Genomic DNA, 26551 nt, shown 5'->3' with positions numbered 1-26551 from the left:
GGTTTCTCAGGTGCCAGGATGTGAGCAGCATAGGTTTCAGGATGTGAGCAGCATCAGGTTTCTCAGGTGCCAAGTACAGGATGTGAGCAGCATCAGGTTTCTCAGGTGCCAAGTACAGGATGTGAGCAGCATCAGGTTTCTCAGGTGCCAAGTACAGGATGTGAGCAGCATCAGGTTTCTCAGGTGCCAAGTACAGCATCAGGTTTCTGTGAGCAGCAGCATCAGGTTTCTCAGGTGCCAAGTACAGGATGTGAGCAGCATCAGGTTTCTCAGGTGCCAAGTACAGGATGTGAGCAGCATCAGGTTTCTCAGGTGCCAAGTACAGGATGTGAGCAGCATCAGGTTTCTCAGGTGCCAAGTACAGGATGTGAGCAGCATCAGGTTTCTCAGGTGCCTAGGATGTGAGCACAGGATGTGAGCAGCATCAGGTTTCTCAGGTGCCAAGTACAGGATGTGAGCAGCATCAGGTTTCTCAGGTGCCTAGTACAGGATGTGAGCAGCATCAGGTTTCTCAGGTGCCAAGTACAGGATGTGAGCAGCATCAGGTTTCTCAGGTGCCAAGTACAGGATGTGAGCAGCATCAGGTTTCTCAGGTGCCAAGTACAGGATGTGAGCAGCATCAGGTTTCTCAGGTGCCAAGGATGTGAGCAGGATGTGGAGCAGCATCAGGTTTCTCAGGTGCCTAGTACAGGATGTGAGCAGCATCAGGTTTCTCAGGTGCCAAGTACAGGATGTGAGCAGCATCAGGTTTCTCAGGTGCCTAGTACAGGATGTGAGCAGCATCAGGTTTCTCAGGTGCCAAGTACAGGATGTGAGCAGCATCAGGTTTCTCAGGTGCCTAGTACAGGATGTGAGCAGCATCAGGTTTCTCAGGTGCCAAGTACAGGATGTGAGCAGCATCAGGTTTCTCAGGTGCCAAGTACAGGATGTGAGCAGCATCAGGTTTCTCAGGTGCCAAGTACAGGATGTGAGCAGCATCAGGTTTCTCAGGTGCCAGGTACAGGATGTGAGCAGCATCAGGTTTCTCAGGTGCCAAGTACAGGATGTGAGCAGCATCAGGTTTCTCAGGTGCCAAGTACAGGATGTGAGCAGCATCAGGTTTCTCAGGTGCCAGTACAGGATGTGAGCAGCATCAGGTTTCTCAGGTGCCAAGTACAGGATGTGAGCAGCATCAGGTTTCTCAGGTGCCAAGTACAGGATGTGAGCAGCATCAGGTTTCTCAGGTGCCAAGTACAGGATGTGAGCAGCATCAGGTTTCTCAGGTGCCTAGTACAGGATGTGAGCAGCATCAGGTTTCTCAGGTGCCAAGTACAGGATGTGAGCAGCATCAGGTTTCTCAGGTGCCTAGTACAGGATGTGAGCAGCATCAGGTTTCTCAGGTGCCAAGTACAGGATGTGAGCAGCATCAGGTTTCTCAGGTGCCTAGTACAGGATGTGAGCAGCATCAGGTTTCTCAGGTGCCAAGTACAGGATGTGAGCAGCATCAGGTTTCTCAGGTGCCAAGTACAGGATGTGAGCAGCATCAGGTTTCTCAGGTGCCAAGTACAGGATGTGAGCAGCATCAGGTTTCTCAGGTGCCAAGTACAGGATGTGAGCAGCATCAGGTTTCTCAGGTGCCAAGTACAGGATGTGAGCAGCATCAGGTTTCTCAGGTGCCAAGTACAGGATGTGAGCAGCATCAGGTTTCTCAGGTGCCTAGTACAGGATGTGAGCAGCATCAGGTTTCTCAGGTGCCAAGTACAGGATGTGAGCAGCATCAGGTTTCTCAGGTGCCAAGTACAGGATGTGAGCAGCATCAGGTTTCTCAGGTGCCAAGTACAGGATGTGAGCAGCATCAGGTTTCTCAGGTGCCAAGTACAGGATGTGAGCAGCATCAGGTTTCTCAGGTGCCAAGTACAGGATGTGAGCAGCATCAGGTTTCTCAGGTGCCAAGTACAGGATGTGAGCAGCATCAGGTTTCTCAGGTGCCAAGTACAGGATGTGAGCAGCATCAGGTTTCTCAGGTGCCAAGTACAGGATGTGAGCAGCATCAGGTTTCTCAGGTGCCAAGTACAGGATGTGAGCAGCATCAGGTTTCTCAGGTGCCAAGTAGGATGTGAGCAGGGTTTCTCAGGTGTGTACAGGATGTGAGCAGCATCAGGTTTCTCAGGTGCCAAGTACAGGATGTGAGCAGCATCAGGTTTCTCAGGTGCCAAGTACAGGATGTGAGCAGCATCAGGTTTCTCAGGTGCCAAGTACAGGATGTGAGCAGCATCAGGTTTCTCAGGTGCCAAGTACAGGATGTGAGCAGCATCAGGTTTCTCAGGTGCCAAGTACAGGATGTGAGCAGCATCAGGTTTCTCAGGTGCCAGCAGGATGTGAGCAGCATCAGGTTTCTCAGGTGCCTAGTACAGGATGTGAGCAGCATCAGGTTTCTCAGGTGCCAAGTACAGGATGTGAGCAGCATCAGGTTTCTCAGGTGCCTAGTACAGGATGTGAGCAGCATCAGGTTTCTCAGGTGCCAAGTACAGGATGTGAGCAGCATCAGGTTTCTCAGGTGCCTAGTACAGGATGTGAGCAGCATCAGGTTTCTCAGGTGCCAAGTACAGGATGTGAGCAGCATCAGGTTTCTCAGGTGCCAAGTACAGGATGTGAGCAGCATCAGGTTTCTCAGGTGCCAAGTACAGGATGTGAGCAGCATCAGGTTTCTCAGGTGCCAAGTACAGGATGTGAGCAGGGTTTCTCAGGTGCCAAGTACAGGATGCAGCATCAGGTTTCTCAGGTGCCAAGTACAGGATGTGAGCAGCATCAGGTTTCTCAGGTGCCAAGTACAGGATGTGAGCAGCATCAGGTTTCTCAGGTGCCAGCAGGTTTCTCACAGGATGTGAGCAGCATCAGGTTTCTCAGGTGCCTAGTACAGGATGTGAGCAGCATCAGGTTTCTCAGGTGCCAAGTACAGGATGTGAGCAGCATCAGGTTTCTCAGGTGCCTAGTACAGGATGTGAGCAGCATCAGGTTTCTCAGGTGCCAGGATGTACAGGATGTTTCTCAGCAGCATCAGGTTTCTCAGGTGCCTAGTACAGGATGTGAGCAGCATCAGGTTTCTCAGGTGCCAAGTACAGGATGTGAGCAGCATCAGGTTTCTCAGGTGCCAAGTACAGGATGTGAGCAGCATCAGGTTTCTCAGGTGCCAAGTACAGGATGTGAGCAGCATCAGGTTTCTCAGGTGCCAAGTACAGGATGTGAGCAGCATCAGGTTTCTCAGGTGCCTAGTACAGGATGTGAGCAGCATCAGGTTTCTCAGGTGCCAAGTACAGGATGTGAGCAGCATCAGGTTTCTCAGGTGCCAAGTACAGGATGTGAGCAGCATCAGGTTTCTCAGGTGCCAAGTACAGGATGTGAGCAGCATCAGGTTTCTCAGGTGCCAAGTACAGGATGTGAGCAGCATCAGGTTTCTCAGGTGCCAAGTACAGGATGTGAGCAGCATCAGGTTTCTCAGGTGCCAAGTACAGGATGTGAGCAGCATCAGGTTTCTCAGGTGCCAAGTACAGGATGTGAGCAGCATCAGGTTTCTCAGGTGCCAAGTACAGGATGTGAGCAGCATCAGGTTTCTCAGGTGCCAAGTACAGGATGTGAGCAGCATCAGGTTTCTCAGGTGCCAAGTACAGGATGTGAGCAGCATCAGGTTTCTCAGGTGCCAAGTACAGGATGTGAGCAGCATCAGGTTTCTCAGGTGCCAAGTACAGGATGTGAGCAGCATCAGGTTTCTCAGGTGCCAAGTACAGGATGTGAGCAGCATCAGGTTTCTCAGGTGCCTAGTACAGGATGTGAGCAGCATCAGGTTTCTCAGGTGCCAAGTACAGGATGTGAGCAGCATCAGGTTTCTCAGGTGCCAGCATCAGGTTTCTCAGGTGCCTACAGGATGTGAGCAGCATCAGGTTTCTCAGGTGCCAAGTACAGGATGTGAGCAGCATCAGGTTTCTCAGGTGCCAAGTACAGGATGTGAGCAGCATCAGGTTTCTCAGGTGCCAAGTACAGGATGTGAGCAGCATCAGGTTTCTCAGGTGCCTAGTACAGGATGTGAGCAGCATCAGGTTTCTCAGGTGCCAAGTACAGGATGTGAGCAGCATCAGGTTTCTCAGGTGCCAAGTACAGGATGTGAGCAGCATCAGGTTTCTGCAGGTGGATGTGAGCAAGGTTTCTCACAGGATGTGAGCAGCATCAGGTTTCTCAGGTGCCAAGTACAGGATGTGAGCAGCATCAGGTTTCTCAGGTGCCAAGTACAGGATGTGAGCAGCATCAGGTTTCTCAGGTGCCAAGTACAGGATGTGAGCAGCATCAGGTTTCTCAGGTGCCAAGTACAGGATGTGAGCAGCATCAGGTTTCTCAGGTGCCAAGTACAGGATGTGAGCAGCATCAGGTTTCTCAGGTGCCAAGTACAGGATGTGAGCAGCATCAGGTTTCTCAGGTGCCTAGTACAGGATGTGAGCAGCATCAGGTTTCTCAGGTGCCAAGTACAGGATGTGAGCAGCATCAGGTTTCTCAGGTGCCAAGTACAGGATGTGAGCAGCATCAGGTTTCTCAGGTGCCAAGTACAGGATGTGAGCAGCATCAGGTTTCTCAGGTGCCAAGTACAGGATGTGAGCAGCATCAGGTTTCTCAGGTGCCAAGTACAGGATGTGAGCAGCATCAGGTTTCTCAGGTTTGTGAGCAGCATCAGGTTTCTCAGTTGCCTAGTACAGGATGTGAGCAGCATCAGGTTTCTCAGGTGCCAAGTACAGGATGTGAGCAGCATCAGGTTTCTCAGGTGCCAAGTACAGGATGTGAGCAGCATCAGGTTTCTCAGGTGCCAAGTACAGGATGTGAGCAGCATCAGGTTTCTCAGGTGCCAAGTACAGGAGGCAGCATCAGGACTTGGATATCTCTCTGCAGCACTCAGGTTTCTCAGGTGCCAATTACAGTGCATGTGACAACACATACCCCCCCCAGGTGCCACACACACACAAAACATACCCCCCACACACACACACACAAACATACCCCCCCACACACACACACACAAACAAACACACACACAAACAAACCCCTCCACCCCCAACACACACACACAAACATACCCCCCACACACACACACACACACAAACATACCCCCCCACACACACACAAAACATACCCCCCCCCCAACACACACACACAAACATACCCCCCCAACACACACACACAAACATACCCCCCCACACACACACACACACACACACACAAACATACCCCCCACCCCCACACACACACACAACAAACATACCCCCCCCACCCCCAACACACACACAAACATACCCCCCCACACACACACACAAACATACCCCCACCCCCAACACACACACACACAAACATACCCCCCCCACACACACACACACAAAACATACCCCCCCACCCCACACACACACACACACAAACATACCCCCAACCCCAACACACACACACAAACATACCCCCCCACCCCACACAACACACACACACAAAAACATACCCCTCCACCCCCAAACACACACACACAAAACATAAACATACCCTCCACCCCAAACACACACACACAAACATACCCCTCCAACCCCAACACACACACACAAACATACCCCTCCACCCCAAACACACACACACAAACATACCCCTCCACCCCAAACACACACACACAAACATACCCCTCCACCCCCCACACATCACACACACACATATCACGCACACATCACACACACATCACACACACATCACATCACACACACACACACACACATACCCCTCCACCCCACACACATCACACACACACACATCACATCACACACACATCACACACACACATCACACACACACACTTCACACACACATCACACACACATCACACACACACATCACACACACACACACATCACGCATCACACACACACACACACATCACACATCACACACACACACAAACATACCCCTCCACCCCACACATCACTCTCTCTAATTTTATGTTGTTGTTGACTTTCTGCCTGTCACACAGCAGTCCTCCACGGTGGACCTGATGATCAGAAGCATCTTACTGCAGCATGCTGGGAAATACAGCTGCCGGGCTCAGACCAGCGCCGACACTTTGTTTGCTGAGGCTGAAGTCCTTGTCAGAGGTGAGCTCATTATCTCTCAAGTCGACAGCAGGAACATGGGGCATTTGGGAAGCAGCCCGAACCTAAACTATCAGGGGGATGAGATAAAGCTGTGGATTAGTTGTTAGGGGGGCTAGTTTCTACCTACTACCTTGTTATCTGTAGGTTGGAGAGAGAGAGAAATAAATGCCCCTAATCCCCTGATCCAGGGTCATATTTTGTTTCATCCTCTAATTGTTAAGGTTAGGATTGATGCTAGGGTACATTTATCCTATACCAGCGGTTACGGTCACATTCAACCCTCCTCCTGACACTATCACTGCTTGCCTCCTGCTACATCACCCATGGAGGGTTACACTGGGTGATTGGTATTACACTGAAAATCCCCTTTCATTTTGACGGGATGAGGAGGGATGGAGGAAGAGGATGAGGAAGATGAAAAGGAGGAGGAATAAGAGGAGGATGAGGAAGAGGAGGAAGATGATGAAGAAGATTAGGTTGAGGAGGAAGAAGTGGCGGCAGATGAGTTAGATGATTAGGAGAAGGAGGGGAGGAGGACAGGAGGAGGAGGAGAAGGACAGGAGGAGGAGAGGAGGACAGGAGGACAGGAGGAGGAGGAGAAGGACAGGAGGAGGAGAGGAGGACAGGGAGAAGAGGACAGGACAGGAGGAATAGGATAAGGGGAGGAGGAGAAGAGGACAGGAGGAGGAGAGGAGGACAGGGAGAAGAGGACAGGACAGGAGGAGGAGGATAAGGGGAGGAGGAGAAGAGGACAGGGGGAGGAAGAGAGGAGGACAGGAGGAGAAGAGGAGAAGGGGAAGAGGACAGGGGGAGGACAGGAGGAGGAGGAGAGGAGGACAGGGGGAGAAGAGGAAAGGACAGGAGAAGGAGAGGAGGACAGGGGGAAGACAGGGGGAGGACAGGAGGAGGAGGAGAAGGACAGGGGGAAGACAGGAGGAGGAGGAGAAGGACAGGGAGAAGAGGACAGGACAGGAGGAGTAGGATAAGGGGAGGAGGAGAAGAGGACAGGGGGAGGAGAGGAGGACAGGGGGAAGACAGGAGGAGGACAGGAGGAGTAGGATAAGGGGAGGAGGAGAAGAGGACAGGGGGAGGAAGAGAGGAGGACAGGAGGAGAAGAGGAGAAGGGGAAGAGGACAGGGGGAGGACAGGAGGAGGAGGAGAGGAGGACAGGGGGAGAAGAGGAAAGGACAGGAGGAGGAGGAGGACAGGAGGAGAAGGAGGAGGACAGGAGGAGATGAGGACAGGAGGAGATGAGGACAGGAGGAGATGAGGACAGGAGGAGGAGGAGGGGGACAGGAGGAGGAGGAGGAGGAGGAGGAGGACAGGATGAGGAGGAGGAGGTGGAGGTGGAGGAGAGGAGGATAGGAGGAGATGAGGACAGGAGGAGGAGGGGGACAGGAGGTGGAGGTGGAGGAGAGGAGGACAGGAGAGGGAGGAGGACAGGAGGACAGGAGGAGGGATTTGTTTGAATAGAACTATTGGCCTGTTTGAATGTCTCAGCAGTCTCAGCAGGAGGAGGAGAAGGGGAGGAGGAGAAGAGGACAGGGGGAGGAGGAGAAGAGGGACAGGGGAGGAGGAGGACAAAAGGAGTAGGACAGGATTATAAGGGGAAGAGGAGAGGAGGACACGGGGAGGACAGGAGGAGGGGGAGAGGAGGACAGGGGGAGGACAGGAGGAGGGGAGAGGAGGACAGGGAGAAGAGGAAAGGACAGGTGGTGGAGGAGGAGGAGAACAGGGGGAGGAGGAGGACAGGGGAGGACAGGAGGAGGAGGAGGAGGACAGCAGGAGGAGGAGAAGAGAACAGGAGGAGCACAGGACTAGGAGAGGAGGACAGGGGGAGGAGGAGGAGGACAGGGGGAGGAGGAGAAGGACGGAGGAAAGAGGACAGGACGAGGAGGAGGAGGAGAACACAACAGGAGGTGGACAGGGGAAAAGGAAAGGACAGGAGGAGGAGAGGGAGGACAAGGGGAGGAGGAGGAGGACAGGAGGAGGAGGAGGAGGAGGACAGGAGGAGGAGGAGGACGAGGACAGGAGGCGGAGGAGGAGGACAGGCTGAGGAGGAGGACAGGAGAAGGAGGAGAGGAGGACAGGGGGAGAAGAGGACAGGAGAAGAGGAGGACAGGAGGAGGAGGAGGATGACAGCAGGAGGAGGAGAAGAGAACAGGAGGAGGACAGGACTAGGAGAGGAGGACAGGGGAGGGAGGAGGAGGACAGGGGGAGGAGGAGGACAGGGGGAGAAGAGGACAGGAGACAGGAGGACAGGAGGAGGAGGAGGACAGGAGGAGGAGGAGAGGAGGACAGTGGGAAGAGGAAAGGACAGGAGGAGGAGGAGGCCAGGGGGAGGAGTACAGGAGGACAGGAGGAGGAGGAGGAGGAGAACTGGGGGAGGAGGACAGGGGGAGGACAGGAGAAGGTGAAGAGGAGAACAGGAGGAGGAAGAGGACAGCAGGAGGAGGAGAAGAGAACAGGAGGAGGACAGGACTAGGAGAGGAGGACGGGGGGAAGAGGAGGAGGACAGGGGGAGGAGGAGAAGGACGGGGAGAAGAGGACAGGAGAAGGAGGAGAACATGACGAGGAGGAGGAGGACAGGAGGAGGAGGAGGATGACAGGCGGAGAAGGAGGACAGGGGGAGGAGGAGGACAGGAGAAGGAGGAGAGGAGGACAGGGGGAGAAGAGGACAGGAGAAGAGGAGGACAGGAGGAGGAGGACAGCAGGAGGAGGAGAAGAGAACAGGAGGAGGACAGGACTAGGAGAGGAGGAAAGGGGGAGGAGGACAGGGAGAGGCGGCGGAGGACAGGGGGAGGAGGAGAAGGACAGGGGGAGGGGGAGGAGGACAGGGGGAGGGGGAGGAGGACAGGGGGAGAAGAGGACAGGAGAAGAGGAGGACAGGAGAAGAGGAGGACAGGAGGAGGAGGAGGACAGGAGGAGGAGGAGGACAGGAGGAGGGGAGGAGGATAGGAGGAGGACAGGAGGAGGGATTTGTTTGAATAGAACCAAGTATTGGCCTGTTTGAATGTCTCAGCAGGTCACTATTTTGTCTCCTGCTGCATCACCCATGGAGGGCCCTTAACAGGCCCTTTTAGTGAAAAGATGAGATGATCTTCCTTCCCTGAGCTACACTCTAATGTCTGAATCTGAATCCCACCATGATGTATTCTCCACCATTCAGATGACTTATTAAACCACCATGCCACACAGCTCGCTCATAGTCCTCTCAATAGACATGAGAATCACACAGGAATCAAATGGAGCTCAATGACACCCTAATGATTTCCTAAATTCTGTTAACTCACTCGTGTACAGTGATTTGACGGTTTCATACACCTGGGTTTTAATGACTGACTGACTGCTGTGGAGCAGAACCTATTAAGGGCCAGACAGACCAGACAGACCAGACAGACCAGACAGGCCAGACAGACCAGACAGGCCAGACAGACCAGACAGGCCAGACAGGCCAGACAGACCAGACAGGCCAGACAGACCAGACAGGCCAGACAGGCCAGACAGGCCAGACAGACCAGACAGACCAGACAGACCAGACAGACCAGACAGACCAGACAGGCCAGACAGACCAGACAGGCCAGACAGACCAGACAGGCCAGACAGACCAGACAGACCAGACAGACCAGACAGGCCAGACAGACCAGACAGACCAGACAGGCCAGACAGACCAGACAGACCAGACAGGCCAGACAGACCAGACAGACCAGACAGACCAGACAGACCAGACAGGCCAGACAGACCAGACAGGCCAGACAGACCAGACAGGGATGAGTATTTCACGCTGTTTATCCAGACTAAAAAAACAATCCTCCTCTACTGGTTAGCTAGTTCCCATGGCGACACAGAATGCATATTAAATATTAATATCCCTCCTCAGAATGCAAATGTAACTTTCAAACCAAACCTTTTATGGACCCTTCTCTGAGATACACAGCGTTGGTTTTCATTGGCCAGCACCAGCTGTCAGGAGGGGTTGATTTCCAGCGTGTCTCTCACGACTCCTCCTGTCCTCTCCTTCAAACTTTTTGGAATGTATGTTTGTATGTGTTGCACCACTTGCAGATTACACATACTTCAGATGAAGCTGCTGAGGTAAGCATATGTTTGACAGTTTGAAACTGGAGAAGGGTCCACATCCACACCATCACATAATCATGAAGGGATTGAAATGAAAACCTCATTCGTATTCATTTTAAGACCAAATTCGCAAGCCTGGGCACCCTCCAGGCCTCCCACTTCTTGTGTTGTGTTTTAACTTTGAATGAAAACAAGGGGGTTGAGACCTGTGCCACTTTGGGCTGGCCTTCTGGGCAAGGTGAGTCTTTAGTTGAGTCCTGTGCCGCTTTGGGCTGGCCTTCTGGGCAAGGTGAGTCTTTAGTTGAGTCCTGTGCCGCTTTGGGCTGGCCTTCTGGGCAAGGTGAGTCTTTAGTTGAGTCCTGTGCCGCTTTGGGCTGGCCTTCTGGGCAAGGTGAGTCTTTAGTTGAGTCCTGTGCCGCTTTGGGCTGGCCTTCTGGGCAAGGTGAGTCTTTAGTTGAGTCCTGTGCCGCTTTGGGCTGGCCTTCTGGGCAAGGTGAGTCTTTAGTTGAGTCCTGTGCCGCTTTGGGCTGGCCTTCTGGGCAAGGTGAGTCTTTAGTTGAGTCCTGTGCCGCTTTGGGCTGGCCTTCTGGGCAAGGTGAGTCTTTAGTTGAGTCCTGTGCCGCTTTGGGCTGGCCTTCTGGGCAAGGTGAGTCTTTAGTTGAGTCCTGTGCCGCTTTGGGCTGGCCTTCTGGGCAAGGTGAGTCTTTAGTTGAGTCCTGTGCCGCTTTGGGCTGGCCTTCTGGGCAAGGTGAGTCTGTCTCCACCAGTATCTCAGGTTCCCTCTAAATCATAATTTATACTGTTTCCCCCAGTATCTCAGGTTCCCTCTAGATCAGACACAACCACAACTGGTACAGATTCAGGTTCCCTCTAGATCAGATTGTCTCCACCAGTATCTCAGGTTCCCTCTAAATCTGACTGTCTCCACCAGTATCTCAGGTTCCCTCTAAATCTGACTGTCTCCACCAGTATCTCAGGTTCCCTCTAAATCTGACTGTCTCCACCAGTATCTCAGGTTCCCTCTAAATCAGACTGTCTCCACCAATATTTCAGGTTCCCTCTAAATCAGACTGTCTCCACCAATATTTCAGGTTCCCTCTAAATCAGACTGTCTCCACCAGTATCTCAGGTTCCCTCTAAATCATAATTTATACTGTCTCCAACAGTATAAAATCGTATTTGTCACATGCTTGGTAACAACCGGTGTGGACTAACTAACTACTATCTATCCTACCCTGTCTTTCTAAGGTCTTCGAAAGCCAAGTGAACAAACAGATTACCGACCATTTCGAATCCCGCCATACCTTCTTCACTATGCAATCTGGTTTCAGAGCTGGTCATGGGTGCACCTCAGCCACGCTCAAGGTTCTAAACGACATCATAACCGCCATCGATAAGAGACATTACTGTGCAGCCATATTCATCGACCTGGCAAAGGCTTTCGACTCTGTCAATTACAACATTCTTATTGGCAGACTCGACAGCCTTGGTTTCTCAAATGATTGCCTACCCTGGTTTACCAACTACTTCTCAGACAGAGTTCAGTGTGTCAAATCGGAGGGCCTGTTGTCCAGATCTCTTGAAGTCTCTATGGGGGTGCCACAGGGTTCAACCCTCGGGCCGACTCTCTTCTCTGTATACATCAATGATGTTGCTCTTGCTGCTGGTGATTCTCTGATACACCTCTACACAGACGACACCATTCTGTATACTTCTAGCCCCTCTTTGGACACTGTGTTAACTAACCTCCAGACGAGCTTCAATGCCATACAACTCTCCTTCCATGGCCTCCAACTGCTCTTAAATGCAAGTAAAACTAAAGGCATGCTATTCAACCGATCGCTGCCTGCACCTGGCTGCCCGTCCAGCATCACTACTTTGGACGGTTCAGACATAGAATACGTGAACAACTACAAATACCTCGGTGTCTGGTTAGACTGTAAACTCTCCTTCCAGACTCATTAAGCATCTCCAATCCAAAATTAAATCTAGAATTGGCTTCCTATATCACAGCAAAGCATCCTTCTCTCATGCTGCCAAACATACCCTCGTAAAACTGACCATCCTACCGATCCTCGACTTCGGTGATGTCATCTATAAAATAGCCTCCAACACTCTACTCAACAAACTGAATGCAGTCTATACCAGTGCCATTTATTTTGTCACCAAAGCCCCATATACTACCCACCACTGTGACCTGTACGCTCTCGTTGGCTGGCCCTCGCTTTATACTCGTCGCCAACCCCACTGGCTCCAGGTCATCTACAAGTCTCTGCTAAGTAAAGCCCTAGCCCTATCTCAGCTCACTGGTCACCATAGCAGCACCCACTCGTAGCACGTACTGCAGCGGGTATATCTCACTGGTCACCCACTATGCCAATTCCTCCTTTGGTCGTCTTCCCTTCCAGTTCTCTGCTGCCAATGACTGGAACGAACTGCAACAGGGCTGAGTACAGGGCTGAGCACGCACCCTTGTGGGGCATCTGTATAGAAGATCAGCGAAGTGGAGGTTTCGCACCTTCAGCAAACCTGGGCAAACTATCAGGAAATCCAGAATCCAGTTGCGTAGGGTGGGGTTCAGACCCAGAGCCCCGAGCTTATTGATGAGCTTGGAGGGTACTATGGTGTTGAAAGCTGAGCTATAGTCAATGATTGAATCATCTGTGGATCTATTGGGGTGGTAAACAAATTGAAGTGGGTCTGGGGTGTCAGGTAAGGTAGAGGTGATATTATCTTTAGCCTCTCAAAGCACTTCATCATGACATAAGTGAGTGCTACAGGGTGACAGTCATTTAGTTCAGTTACTTTTGTTTTCTTGGGTACAGGAACAATGGTGGACATCTTGAAGCTTGTGCGGACAGCAGACTGGGATAGAGAGAGACTGAATATGTTGAATATGTCAAATTTGCTTTGTTAAATAATAATAAAGGCGGCCTCAGGATATGTGGTTTACAGTTTGCAAAAAGTCCAGTGTTCCTTGAGGGTCATCGTGGTATCGACTTGAGGGGGAATACATTTGGTGGTGAGTTATTCTAGGTCGGGTGAACAAAAGGTCTTGAGTTGCTGTTATTTTTTTATTTCAACTGAATTTAACCAGTTGACCAGTTGAGAACAAGTTCTCATTTACAACTGCGACCTGGCCAAGATAAAGCAAAGCAGTGCGACAAAAACAACAACACAGAGATACACATGAGATATTAACACTGGATTGAAAGATGTGCAGATGAGGATGTGCAAGTAGAAATACTGGTGCTCAAAAGGGCAGAAAAACAAAAACAAATATGGGGATGATGTAGTTGTGTGGGCTATTTACATATGGGCTGTGTACAGCTGCAGCAATCGGTAAGCTGCTCTGACAGCTGATGCTTAAAGTTAGTGGGGGAGATATAATTCTCCAACTACATTGATTTTTGCAATTCGTTCCAATCATTGGCAGCAGAGAACTGGAAGGAAAGGAGGCCAAAGGAGGTGTTGGCTTTGGGAATGACCAGTGAAATATACCTGCTGGAGCTTGTGATACAGGTGGGTGTTGCTATGGTGACCAGTGAACTGAGATAAGGTGGAGCTTTACATAGCAAAGACTTATAGATGACCTGGAGCCAGTGGGTTTGGCGACAAATATGTAACGAGGACCAGCCAACGAGAGCATACAGGTCACAGTGGTGGGTAGTATATGGGGCTTTGGAATGCCAAACGGATGGCACTGTGACCGAAGTCAAGGATTGGTAGGATAATCAGTTTTACGATGGTATGTTTGGCAGCGAGAGTGAAGGAGCCTTTGTTGCAAAATAGGAAGCTGAAAAGGATTCTTTGCTGCAGGAGGGACTGGTGAACTTCACAAAATAGACCGCATCATGAGGGAGGAAAATTATGTGGATATATTGAAGCAACATCTCAAGATTTCAGTCAGGAAGTTCAAGCTTGGTCACAAATGGGTCTTCCAAATGCACAATGACCTCAAGCATACATCCAAAGTTGTGGCTAAATGGCTTAAGGACAACAAAGTCAAGGTATGGAGTGGCCATCACAAAGCCCTGAACTCAATCCCATGTTAAATTTGTTGGCAGAACTGAAAAGTGTGTGTGAGCAAGGAGGCCTACAAACCTGACTCAGTTACACCAGCTCTGTCAGGAGGAATGGGCCAAAATTCACCCAACTTATTGTGGGAAGCTTGTGGAAGGTGTGACCAGATTTTCTTGGTCTCTATGTTTTTGGTTGGATAGGTTTCTAAATTTCTCTCCGTCTCTCTCTTTGTCTCTCTCTCTCTCTCTCTCTCTCTCTCTCTCTCTCTCTCTCTCTCTCTCTCTAAATCTCCCTCTAGGCCCCCCAGGACCCCCTGGTGTGGTGATAGTAGAGGAGATCATGGACACTACAGCCACCCTGTCGTGGAGTGGAGGGGTGGACAACCACAGCCCCATCAGCAGCTACAATCTCCAGGCCCGGAGCCCTTTTTCCCTGGGCTGGCAGACCCTCAGGACAGGTATGGATGCTGTCCTGTTTTAGGCCAGAGATGTTTAGCTCCATAGGGGATGTATTGCATTGTGGAAACCGATATGGAGGCCAGAGATGTTAAGTTGCATACAGGATATATTGGCTTGTGGAAACCGATATGGAAGGAAATATAAACTCTAGACTTCGAATGTCCCCGACTGGAGACCAATGCTGGATGTGCATTGTTTTGTTCTTGTCCATGATGATGTATTCATTGTAACTGTAATTTCCTGTTCAGAACTTGGCTGTTGTTCAACAGAACTTAATAAAAACAAGTCTCTGGAGCTCAAAAGGTAATTTCAGTGGTCTAAATTACATGCAGAATTATGTCAGATTTTACCAGAAAATTAACCTCTATCCATTAAGAATGGCAAAGCTGATTCCTGAGGTGGCAATGAGAAACCACAGGATTTTTACTGAGCTGTCTCTATTTCATTGGGTTTATTTCCCCGTACCATGACAGTAATAGCGTATAATTATCTGTTCATGTCAGAGGATGACTGCTGACTCAGTACGTGTAATCTGCACCGCTACTGCTTCTGCGTTGGGAGGATAAGAATAATAGAAAAGTTTAGAGCTCCATAATGAATCATGTCCATAGATTTAGGATGATTCACAATAACTGTGGCCCAAATGACACCCTATTCCCTAGATAGAACATTACTTTTGACTAGAGCCCTATGGTGATCCCTATGGGCTCTGGTCAAATGTAGTGCACAAGTGAATAAGGTGCCATTTGGGATACAACCTTTTCATTTTGTTATTTTACATTAAGCCTTGTTCAACAACACAGACTGGGAAGAAAGGCCATTAGGCCTTGATCAACAACACAGACTGGGAAGAAAGGCCATTAGGCCTTGATCAACAACACAGACTGGGAAGAAAGGCCATTAGGCCTTGTTCAACAACACAGACTGGGAAGAAAGGCCATTAGGCCTTGTTCAACAACACAGACTGGGAAGAAAGGCCATTAGGCCTTGATCAACAACACAGACTGGGAAGAAAGGCCATTAGGCCTTGTTCAACAACACAGACTGGGAAGAAAGGCCATTAGGCCTTGTTCAACAACACAGACTGGGAAGAAAGGCCATTAGGCCTTGATCAACAACACAGACTGGGAAGAAAGGCCATTAGGCCTTGTTCAACAACACAGACTGGGAAGAAAGGCCATTAGGCCTTGTTCAACAACACAGACTGGGAAGAAAGGCCATTAGGCCTTGTTCAACAACACAGACTGGGAAGAAAGGCCATTAAGCCTTGTTCAACAACACAGACTGGGAAGAAAGGCCATTAAGCCTTGTTCAACAACACAGACTGGGAAGAAAGGCCATTCTGCTATTGTTTTTATCATTAGCTTGCTTGCTATCTAACTGTCGTCGATGCATTTCTAGCTGAAATAGTTCGCAATGACTACTTTTAAATTACAGCCCCGTGAAGGAGGTGCTAATGAACATTGTTCAGTGCCTCTGTGTTCAGTTTATTCCAAATGTAATGGTATTGTGAGCTTCCATAGTATCCCGTTCAATGTAGAGCACAGTAAAAGGTGGTTGGTGGCGGTACGTCATGACAACTTTACTGTCACCAAACACGCAAAGGTGTGTAGTACACATTTTGTCGCGAGTGACATAGTTGAGGGAAAAATTGGGGGTGACAATACCTGAAAAAGGGTGTTGTTCCTACAGTCTTTGCGTGGAACTAGCACATTCGAAAGAGACCTGGTGTTTGGGAAAGAAGACTGAAACCTCCTGCTTCGACTGAGGAGGATGAGGAACAAGGTGCGCTGCCTATGGACCTTGCCGTCTCCGATCAGGTCCAGACACATGATTACTGTGCCGTCTCCGATCAGGTCCAGACACATGATTACTGTGCCTTCTCTGATCAGGTCCAGACACATGATTACTGTGCCTTCTCTGATCAGGTCCAGACACATGATTACTGTGCCGTCTCCGATCAGGTCCAGACACATGATTACCGTGCAGTCTCTGATCAGGTCCAGACACATGATTACTGTGCCGTCTCCGATCAGGTCCAGACACATGATTACCGTGCAGTCTCTGATCCGGTCCAGACACATGATTACCGTGCAGTCTCTGATCCGGTCCAGACACATGATTACCGTGCAGTCTCTGATCCGGTCCAGACACATGATTACCGTGCAGTCCCTGATCCGGTCCAGACACATGATTACCGTGCAGTCCCTGACCCCGCAGCCCTGGACATGGCAAACCATAAGCACGTAAGAGAAATTGAGGAGCTTCGATCCAAGCTGGAGAAACTGACCACCCAACACGGCTTTGGTCTACAGCGATTTGCTGGTTCTGACGAGGATATACATTTTTACACAAGGTACAGTAATCATTCATGACTTTATTGTCCCCATGGGGAAATTTTGTTTCAGCGTCATGTACACATTTAAAGTGGCATTTAAATACAAAACAAAATTGACAATACAACCTTCATAACAGTTACATACCAATAAAACATTTTTAATAAACAGACTAGCCTGGTGGCCTTACTGACTCGATAGGAACATTAGCCCGAGCTATTTAGGAGGGATGGTACAAATGACTGTCTAGTTGTTTTTCCTGCTGAGGGTTGCCCTATACCATATTTATTATTATCAAGTATTACTATTGTTTATTTACTATGAATTATTATCCCAAAGTCCATCTTACATTTAAGAACATGTTCACTGTTATTTAAATTAAACACTGAAGTGATAGATGTGCAGAAGATGAGTGTGCAAGTAGCCGTACTGGGGTGCAATGGAGCTAAATAAATAACAATATGCTGATGAGGCATGTCATGACGTTGCCCTCTTTGGGTACAGCAAGCCCCACCCCCTCTCCCTGTCTCCTACACCCAGGCTGCTGTGGTCAGAGAGAGGTTGTAAATTCCTGGAGGAGATTATCTCCTCATGGCCACAGTATAGAGACAGAGTGCATTTTCATAGAGAACAAAGGAATTTCTTCCACCTCACAGAACTGGAGAACCAAACTTAATTTATGTTCTGGAGAAGGTATAAAAGATCTGTGAAGAATCCAGCTAAGAACTGGTCCGTTTGGTACAATTTTGTGAAACTCATGGGAGTTGGTGGGACCCCGTTCCCAGACAGGTTAACTAAATCAGAGGACCGCCCATGAGCACAGTTAGGACCTGGCGTCATGAGAAAGCTTTTTCTGCTCTCCCGAATAAAACCCCCACTTTGAAAATTTCTCAACAGACCATGTTGTTCTCAATTACGAGAGGACAAAGGTTGCAGACCAGCTTACCTCGATAGCGAGAGGGACAAGGTTTGAGACCAGACTGCTGAATATTTTAACCATCCCACATGTTTAAACTCTTAGACTATTGATACCGACAGAAAAAGAACAAGTCTTTGATATTAATTACTAGTCTGCCGACAACCACCAAAACATCTATTCTATAACGACATGAATGAATGTCACTCTGAACTCCCCATTCTAAGAGAGAGAGAGAGGACGGACAGACTCTCCAACAGAAACTTTTCAACAGAGACCCGACGACACACTGAGCGTAAATATATATATTGATTGCAATTATTCCCGAATGAGTGAGCGTTCATGTGCAAAGGATTTGTAATGAACTTCGTCTGCTGTTAGAAGAAACTCAGACCGAAATGCAGCGTGTAGGTTACTCATGACTTTTAATGAAGCGAATACGGTACATGAAATAACGGAAGAAGAAAACAACAAACGAATGAAACTAATACAGCCTATCTGGTGACTAACATTAAGACAGGTACAATCACCCACGAAATACAACGCGCACTCAGGCTACCTAAATACGGTTCCCAATCCGAGACAACTAGAATCAGCTGACTCCAATTAGGAATCGCCTCAGGCAGCCAAGCCTAACTAGACACACCCCTAATAATACACACTCCCAATTAATACAAACCCTAATACGAAAATACAACATATAAACCCATGTCACACCCTGGCCTACCCAAACATATAACAAAAACACAAGATACAATGACCAAGGCGTGACAGGATTAGCATTTCAATTGTTATAATTATCAACTCTGTGTTGTTTTCTCAGTCGACCCCTACTTCCCTTTTGTAAACCAAGCCACGATGCTGGTTTATCCCACTAGGGAAACTCCGTTATCATTTCCTTGTAACTATCTACTGTTTGTGTGAATTTGCATTTCTGTGAATAACTTAGTTAGTAAACAAATGATTTTAAGACAATTGATGTATGGATGAGTCATAGTGAAGACTTGGTTCGTGTAGTTAACCAACAATTTACGATGTTTGGAATGACACTTAAAAAAATATATTTAACGTTTATTTAACCAAGTAGGCAAGTTGAGAACAAGTTCTCATTTACAATTGCGACCTGGCCAAGATAAAGCAAAGCAGTTCTACACATACAATGATACAGAGTTACACATGGAGTAAAACAAACATACAGTCAATAATACAGTATAAACAAGTCTATATACGATGTGAGCAAATGAGGTAAGGGGGGTAAAGGTAAAAAAAGGCCATGGTGGCAAAGTAAATACAATATAGCAAGTAAAACACTGGAATGGTAGATTTGCAATGGAACAATGTGCAAAGTAGAAATAAAAATAATGGGGTGCAAAGGAGCGAAACAAATAAAATAAATAAATAAATAAAATAAATACAGTAGGGAAAGAGGTAGTTGTTTGGGCTAAATTATAGGTGGGCTATGTACAAGTGCAGTAATCTGTGATCTGCTCTGACAGTTGGTGCTTAAAGCTAATGAGGGAGATAAGTGTTTCCAGTTTCAGAGATTTTTGTAGTTCGTTCCAGTCATTGGCAGCAGAGAACTAGAAGGAGAGGCGGCCAAAGAAAGAATTGGTTTTGGGGGTGACCAGAGAGATATACCTGCTGGAGCGCGTGCTACAGGTGGGTGATGCTATAGTGACCAGCGGGCTGAGATAAGGGGGGACTTTACCGAGCAGGGTCTTGTAGATGACATGGAGCCAGTGGTTTTGGCGACGAGTATGAAGCGAGGACCAGCCAACGAGAGCGTACATGTTGCAATGGTGGGTAGTATATGGGGCTTTGGTGACAAAACGGATTGCACTGTGATAGACTGCATCCAATTTGTTGAGTAGGGTATTGGAGGCTATTTTGTAAATGACGTCGCCAAAGTCGAGGATTGGTAGGATAGTCAGTTTTACAAGGGTATGTTTGGCAGCATGAGTGAAGGATGCTTTGTTGCGAAATAGGAAGCCAATTCTAGATTTAACTTTGGATTGGAGATGTTTGATGTGGGTCTGGAAGGAGAGTTTACAGTCTAACCAGACACCTAGGTATTTGTAGTCGTCCACATATTCTAAGTCAGAGCCGTCCAGAGTAGTGATGTTGGACAGGCGGGCAGGTGCAGGCAGCGATCGGTTGAAGAGCATGCATTTAGTTTTACTTGTATTTAAGAGCAATTGGAGGCCAAGGAAGGAGAGTTGTATGGCATTGAAGCTTGCCTTGACTAACATGAGGTAAAGAAGAATTCATTAATCAGAAGACTATTGATTAGATATGAAAATATCTGAAAAGTAATATTAGGAAAATTATAACTTTGTGATCGGAATATTATTCTTGTTGCCCCGACTTCCTAGTTAATTACAGTTACATGATTAATCAGTTTAATCGCATAATGCTAATTACAGTGAATCTTTGATGAAAAACTAAAAGTCTTCAGTTAAGCATAGTAAAGACATGACAGGTAGATTGGATGGGCTATTTATTAATAATAATTACTTAAAAATCATACAATGTGATTTTCTGGATTTTTGTTTTAGATTCCGTCTCTCACAGTTGAAGTGTACCTATGATAAAAATTACAGACCTCTACATGCTTTGTAAGTAGGAAAACCTGCAAAATCATCAGTGTGTCAAATACTTATTCTCCCCACTGTACATCTTGAACCCCTTTTCATTCTTGCGAGTCACGGAGGCTGATGTAGATTGGTAGAGGCAGTCCCTATTCTTTCTGGGCCCTGGTCAAGAACCCTATTCCTTCTGGGCCCTGGTCAAGAACCCTATTCCTTCTGGGCCCTGGTCAAGAACCCTATTCCTTCTGGTTCCTGGTCAAGAACCCTATTCCTTATGGGCCCTGGTCAAGAACCCAATTCCTTATGGGCCCTGGTCAAGAACCCTATTCCTTCTGGGCCCTGGTCAAGAACCCTATTCCTTCTGGGCCCTGGTCAAGAACCCTATTCCCTTTGGGCCCTGGTCAAGAACCCTATTCCCTTTGGGCCCTGGTCAAGAACCCTATTCCTTCTGGGCCCTGGTCAAGAACCCTATTCCCTTTGGGCCCTGGTCAAGAACCCTATTCCCTTTGGGCCCTGGTCAAGAACCCTATTCCCTTTGGGCCCTGGTCAAGAACCCTATTCCCTTTTGGCCCTGGTCAAGAACCCTATTCCTTATGGGCCCTGATCAAATGTCCTGTTTAATTCTGAGCCAACATCTCTGTTCTCCACTGATGTATTTTGACTGTTCTGGCCCTGTTTATCATGCAGTTCTGGTCATGAATGTCTCTCTATCTCCCCTCTCCCTCCGTCCTCTCCAGACCCAGAGCCAGTGACAGGGGACATGGAGTCAGCCATGGCTGTGGACCTGAACCCCTGGGTGGACTATGAATTCAGGGTGGTGGCCAGCAACGCTATCGGGACAGGAGACCCCAGTGCCCCATCCAGAGGGGTCCGGACTAAAGAAGCAGGTAACTTTAGTGTGTGTGTGTGTGTGTGTGTGTGTGTGTGTGTGTGTGTGTGTGTGTGTGTGTGTGTGTGTGTGTGTGTGTGTGTGTGTGTGTGTGTGTGTGTGTGTGTGTGTGTGTGTGTGTGTGTGTGTGTGTGTGTGTGTGTGTGTGTGTGAGAAACTGTGCCACCAACACCACCTCTGTGGGTCCCTCATGATGGAATATAGCTCCCCTTCAGGTGTTGGAGGTCTGGGTTGGGGTGTGGGCCTAGCAGGTGTTGGAAGTCTGGGTTGGGGTGTGGGCCTATCAGTTATTGTTCTGGGTTGGGGTGTGGGTCTAGGTGTTGGAGGTCTGCATAAGAGCGTCTGCTAAATGACTTAAATGTAATGTAATGTAATGTCTGGGTTGGGGTGTGGGTCTAGCAGGTGGAGGTCTGGGTTGGGGTGTGGGCCTAGCAGGTGGAGGTTGGGGTGTGGGCCTAGCAGGTGGAGGTCTGGGTTGGGGTGTGGGCCTAGCAGGTGGAGGTCTGGGTTGGAGTGTGGGCCTAGCAGGTGGAGGTCTGGGTTGGGGTGTGGGCCTAGCAGGTGGAGGTCTGGGTTGGGGTGTGGGCCTAGCAGGTGGAGGAATGGTTGGGGTGTGGGCCTAGCAGGTGGAGGTCTGGTTGGGGTGTGGGTCCAGCTGGGTGAGAACATATAGTATAACTGACTACAGTTCAATCCAAAAATATTTTTTCTCTCACTAAGCGAAAGCATCATGTTTAACTGACATGTTTTTCTTACTCAACTAGCAAAACAAAAGAACATGTCTCGGCAGTATACTATTTCTAAAATAGAAATATGCAAAGCATTCATGAAATCAGTATCTCCTGTTAAAAACGCAATGCTGGAGTTGTGTAAAGCTTGCCGCCATTGGACTAGGGAGCAGTGGAAATGCGTTCTCTGGAGTGATTAATCACTACTCTTCACCATCTGGTAGTCCGATGGACAAATCTGGGTTTGGCGGATGCCAGGAGAACGCTACCTGCCCCAATGCATAGTCCCAACTGTAAAGTTTGGTGGATGAGGAATGATTGTCTGGGCCTGTTTTTCATGGTTTGGACTAGGCCCCTTAGTTCCACTAAAATTATATGTTTTTATGTTTTATTAAACCGTTTGTAGGGGGTGAATTAGCTTTAATATTGCAGCTAGATTGTAGCTTCCATCAATGTAATTGTCTGCAACATCTCCAATCACCCAACATCAGTACCAGTCTCACTCATACTCTTGTGGCTGAATGTAATGAAATCAAATCCAATCGAATCAAATGTTATTTGTCACTTGCGCCGAATGCAAGTCGTGGCCAAAAGTCTTGAGAATTCACACAAAAATGAATTTCCACAACGTTTGCTGCTTCAGTGTCTTTAGATATTTTTGTCAGATGTTACTATGGAAGACTGAAGTATAATTGCAAGCATTTCATAAGTGTCAAAGGCTTTTATTGACAATTATATGAAGTTGATGCAGAGTCAATATTTGCATTGTTGACCCTTCTTTTTCAAGACCTCTGCAATCCGCCCTAGCACGCCGTCAATTAACTTCTGGGCCACATCCTGACTGATGGCAGCCCATTCTTGCACAATCAATGCTTGGAGTTTGTCAGAATTTGTGGGTTTTTGTTTGTCCACCCAACTCTTGAGGATTGACCATAAGTTCTCAATGGGATTAAGGTCTGGGGAGTTTCCTGGCCATAGATCCAAAATATTTATGTTTTGTTCCCCGAGCCACTTAGTTATCACTTTTGCCTTATGGGAAGGTGCTCCATCATGCTGGAAATGGCATTGTTTGTCACCAAACTGTTCCTGGATTGTTGGGAGAAGTTGTCTCGGGGGATGTGTTGGTACCATTCTTTATTCATGGCTGTGTTCTTAGGCAACATTGTGAGTGAGCCCAGTCCCTTGGCTGAGAAGCAACCCCACACATGAATGGTCTCAGGATGCTTTACTGTTGGCATGACATAGGACTGATGGTAGCGCTCACCTTGTCTTCTCCAGACAAGCTTTTTCCCCAAATAATCGGGAATGGGTTTCATCATAGAAAATGACTTTACCCCAGTCCTCAGCAGTCCAAACCCTTTACCTTTTGCAGAACATGAGCCTGTCCCTGATGTTTTTCCTGGAGAGGTGGCTTCTTTGCTGCCCTTCTTGACACCAGGCCATCCTCCAAAATGGCCTGGAGTATATGCAAATTGCCATCTTACAAACTGAGGCAGCAGACTGTGAAAATTTATATTTGTGTCATTCTCAAAACTTTTGGCCACGACTGTATACCTTACAGTGAAATGCTGACTAACAAGCCCTTTACCAACAATGCATTTCTAAGAAAAATCAGTGTTAAGAAAATATTTATTAAAATAACCTGAAGTAAAAAATAAATTAATCAAAAAGCAACAATAAAACAACAGTAGCGAGGCTATATGCAGGGGGTACCGTTACAGAGTCAATGTGGAGGTTATATACAGGGGGTACCGGTACAGAGTCAATGTGGAGGCTATATACAGGGTGTTACGGTACAGAGTCAATGTGGAGGCTATATACAGGGGGTACCGGTACAGAGTCAATGTGGAGGCTATATACAGGTGGTACCGGTACAGAGTCACTGTGGAGGCTATATACAGGGGGTACCGGTACAGAGTCAATGTGGAGGCTATATACAGGGGGTACCGGTACAGAGTCAATGTGGAGGCTATATACAGGGTGTTACGGTACAGAGTCAATGTGGAGGCTATCAATAGGCTAGGTGGTACCGGTACAGAGTCACTGTGGGTACAGAGTCAATGTGGAGGCTATATACAGGTGGTACCGGTACAGAGTCACTGTGGAGGCTATATACAGGGGGTACCGGTACAGAGTCAATGTGGAGGCTATATGCAGGGGTACCGGTACAGAGTCAATGTGGAGGCTATATACAGGGGGTACCGGTCAATGTACAGAGTCAATGTGGAGGCTATATGCAGGGGGTACCGGTACAGAGTCAATGTGGAGGCTATATGCAGGGGGTACCGGTACAGAGTCAATGTGGAGGCTATATACAGGGATACAAGGGGTACGGTTACACAGTCAATGTGGAGGCTATATACAGGGGGTAGCGGTACAGAGTCAATGTGGATGCTATGTACAGGGGGTACCGTTACAGAGTCAATGTGGAGGCTATATACAGGGGGAACCAGTACAGAGTCAATGTGGAGGCTATATGCAGGGGGTACTGGTACAGAGTCAATGTGCGGGGCACCAGTTAGTCTAGGTAATTGTGGTAATATGAACCTGTAGGTAGAGGTAAAGTGACTACACATAGATAAACAGAGAGTAGCATCAGCGTAAAAAGGTGGTGGGTGACATTGGGTAGCCATTTGATTAGCTGTTGAAGAGTCTTGGGGGTAGAAGCTGTTCAGAAGCCTCTAGGACCCAGACTTGGCACTCCGGTACCGGTAGCAGAGAGAACAGTCTATGGAGTCTTTGACAATTTTTCGGCCCTTCCTCTGACACCACCTTGTATAGAGGTCCTGGCAGGATGCTTACCCTAGTGATGAACTGGGCTATACGCACTACCTACCCTCTGTAGTGTCTTGCGCTCAGAGGCCAAGCAGTTGCCATACGAGGCAGTGATGCAACCAGTCAGGATGCCCTCCCTGCAGCAATGTTCCAACATCTAGTGGAAAGCCTTACCAGAAGAGTGGAGGCTGTTATAGCAGCAATGTTCCAACATCTAGTGGAAAGCCTTACCAGAAGAGTGGAGGCTGTTATAGCAGCAATGTTCCAACATCTAGTGGAAAGCCTTACCAGAAGAGTGGAGGCTGTTATAGCAGCAATGTTCCTACATCTAGTGGAAAGCCTTACCAGAAGAGTGGAGGCTGTTACAGCAGTAAAGGGGGGACCAAACACCATATTAATACCTATGGTTTTGGAATGAGATGTTGGATGAGGAGGTGTCCATGAGATGTTGGATGAGGAGGTGTCCATGAGATGTTGGATGAGGAGGTGTCTATGAGATGTTGGATGAGGAGGTGTCCATGAGATGTTGGATGAGGAGGTGTCCATGAGATGTTGGATGAGGAGGTGTCCATGAGAAGGTTGGATGAGGAGGTGTCCATGAGATGTCGGATGAGGAGGTGTCCATGAGATGTCGGATGAGGAGGTGTCTATGAGAAGGTTGGATGAGGAGGTGTCCATGAGATGTTGGATGAGGAGGTGTCCATGAGATGTTGGATGAGGAGGTGTCCATGAGATGTTGGATGAGGAGGTGTCCATGAGATGTTGGATGAGGAGGTGTCCATGAGATGTTGGATGAGGAGGTGTCCATGAGATGTTGGATGAGGAGGTGTCCATGAGATGTTGGATGAGGAGGTGTCCATGAGATGTTGGATGAGGTGTCCATGAGATGTTGGATGAGGTGTCTATGAGATGTTGGATGAGGAGGTGTCCATGAGAAGGTTGGATGAGGAGGTGTCCATGAGATGTTGGATGAGGAGGTGTCCATGAGATGTTGGATGAGGAGGTGTCCATGAGATGTTGGATGAGGTGTCTATGAGAAGGTTGGATGAGGAGGTGTCCATGAGAAGGTTGGATGAGGAGGTGTCCATGAGATGTTGGATGAGGAGGTGTCTATGAGATGTTGGATGAGGAGGTGTCTATGAGATGTTGGATGAGGAGGTGTCCATGAGATGTTGGATGAGGAGGTGTCCATGAGATGTTAGATGAGGTGTCTATGAGAAGGCTGGATGAGGAGGTGTCTATGAGATGTTGGATGAGGAGGTGTCCATGAGATGTTGGATGAGGAGGTGTCTATGAGATGTTGGATGAGGAGGTGTCCATGAGATGTTGGATGAGGAGGTGTCTATGAGATGTTGGATGAGGAGGTGTCTATGAGATGTTGGATGAGGAGGTGTCTATGAGATGTTGGATGAGGAGGTGTCTATGAGATGTTGGAGAGGAGGTGTCTATGAGAAGGCTGGATGAGGAGGTGTCTATGAGATGTTGGATGAGGAGGTGTCTATGAGATGTTGGATGAGGAGGTGTCTATGAGATGTTGGATGAGGAGGTGTCTATGAGATGTTGGATGAGGAGGTGTCTATGAGATGTTGGATGAGGTGTCTATGAGATGTTGGAT

The 26551-nt window shown here is 48.5% G+C and overlaps 1 protein-coding gene across 1 annotated transcript in view; it reads left to right on the top strand.

The window, feature by feature from the left end:
- The window catches only part of LOC124005685 (contactin-5-like), a 570484-nt gene that overhangs the window by 467570 nt on the left and 76363 nt on the right, over window positions 1-26551 (top strand). Inside the window, exons 15-17 of the mRNA XM_046315147.1 lie at window positions 6023-6143; window positions 14545-14703; window positions 21282-21431. Of these exons, the coding sequence (XP_046171103.1) occupies window positions 6023-6143; window positions 14545-14703; window positions 21282-21431 (430 nt within the window). The remainder of the gene's footprint in view (window positions 1-6022; window positions 6144-14544; window positions 14704-21281; window positions 21432-26551) is intronic.

The sequence above is a fragment of the Oncorhynchus gorbuscha genome, linkage group LG19, assembly GCF_021184085.1.
Source record: "Oncorhynchus gorbuscha isolate QuinsamMale2020 ecotype Even-year linkage group LG19, OgorEven_v1.0, whole genome shotgun sequence".
NCBI lineage: Eukaryota > Metazoa > Chordata > Actinopteri > Salmoniformes > Salmonidae > Oncorhynchus > Oncorhynchus gorbuscha.
The sequence above is the reverse complement of the archived record's forward strand: the minus strand, read 5'-3'. Positions and strand labels throughout refer to the sequence as shown.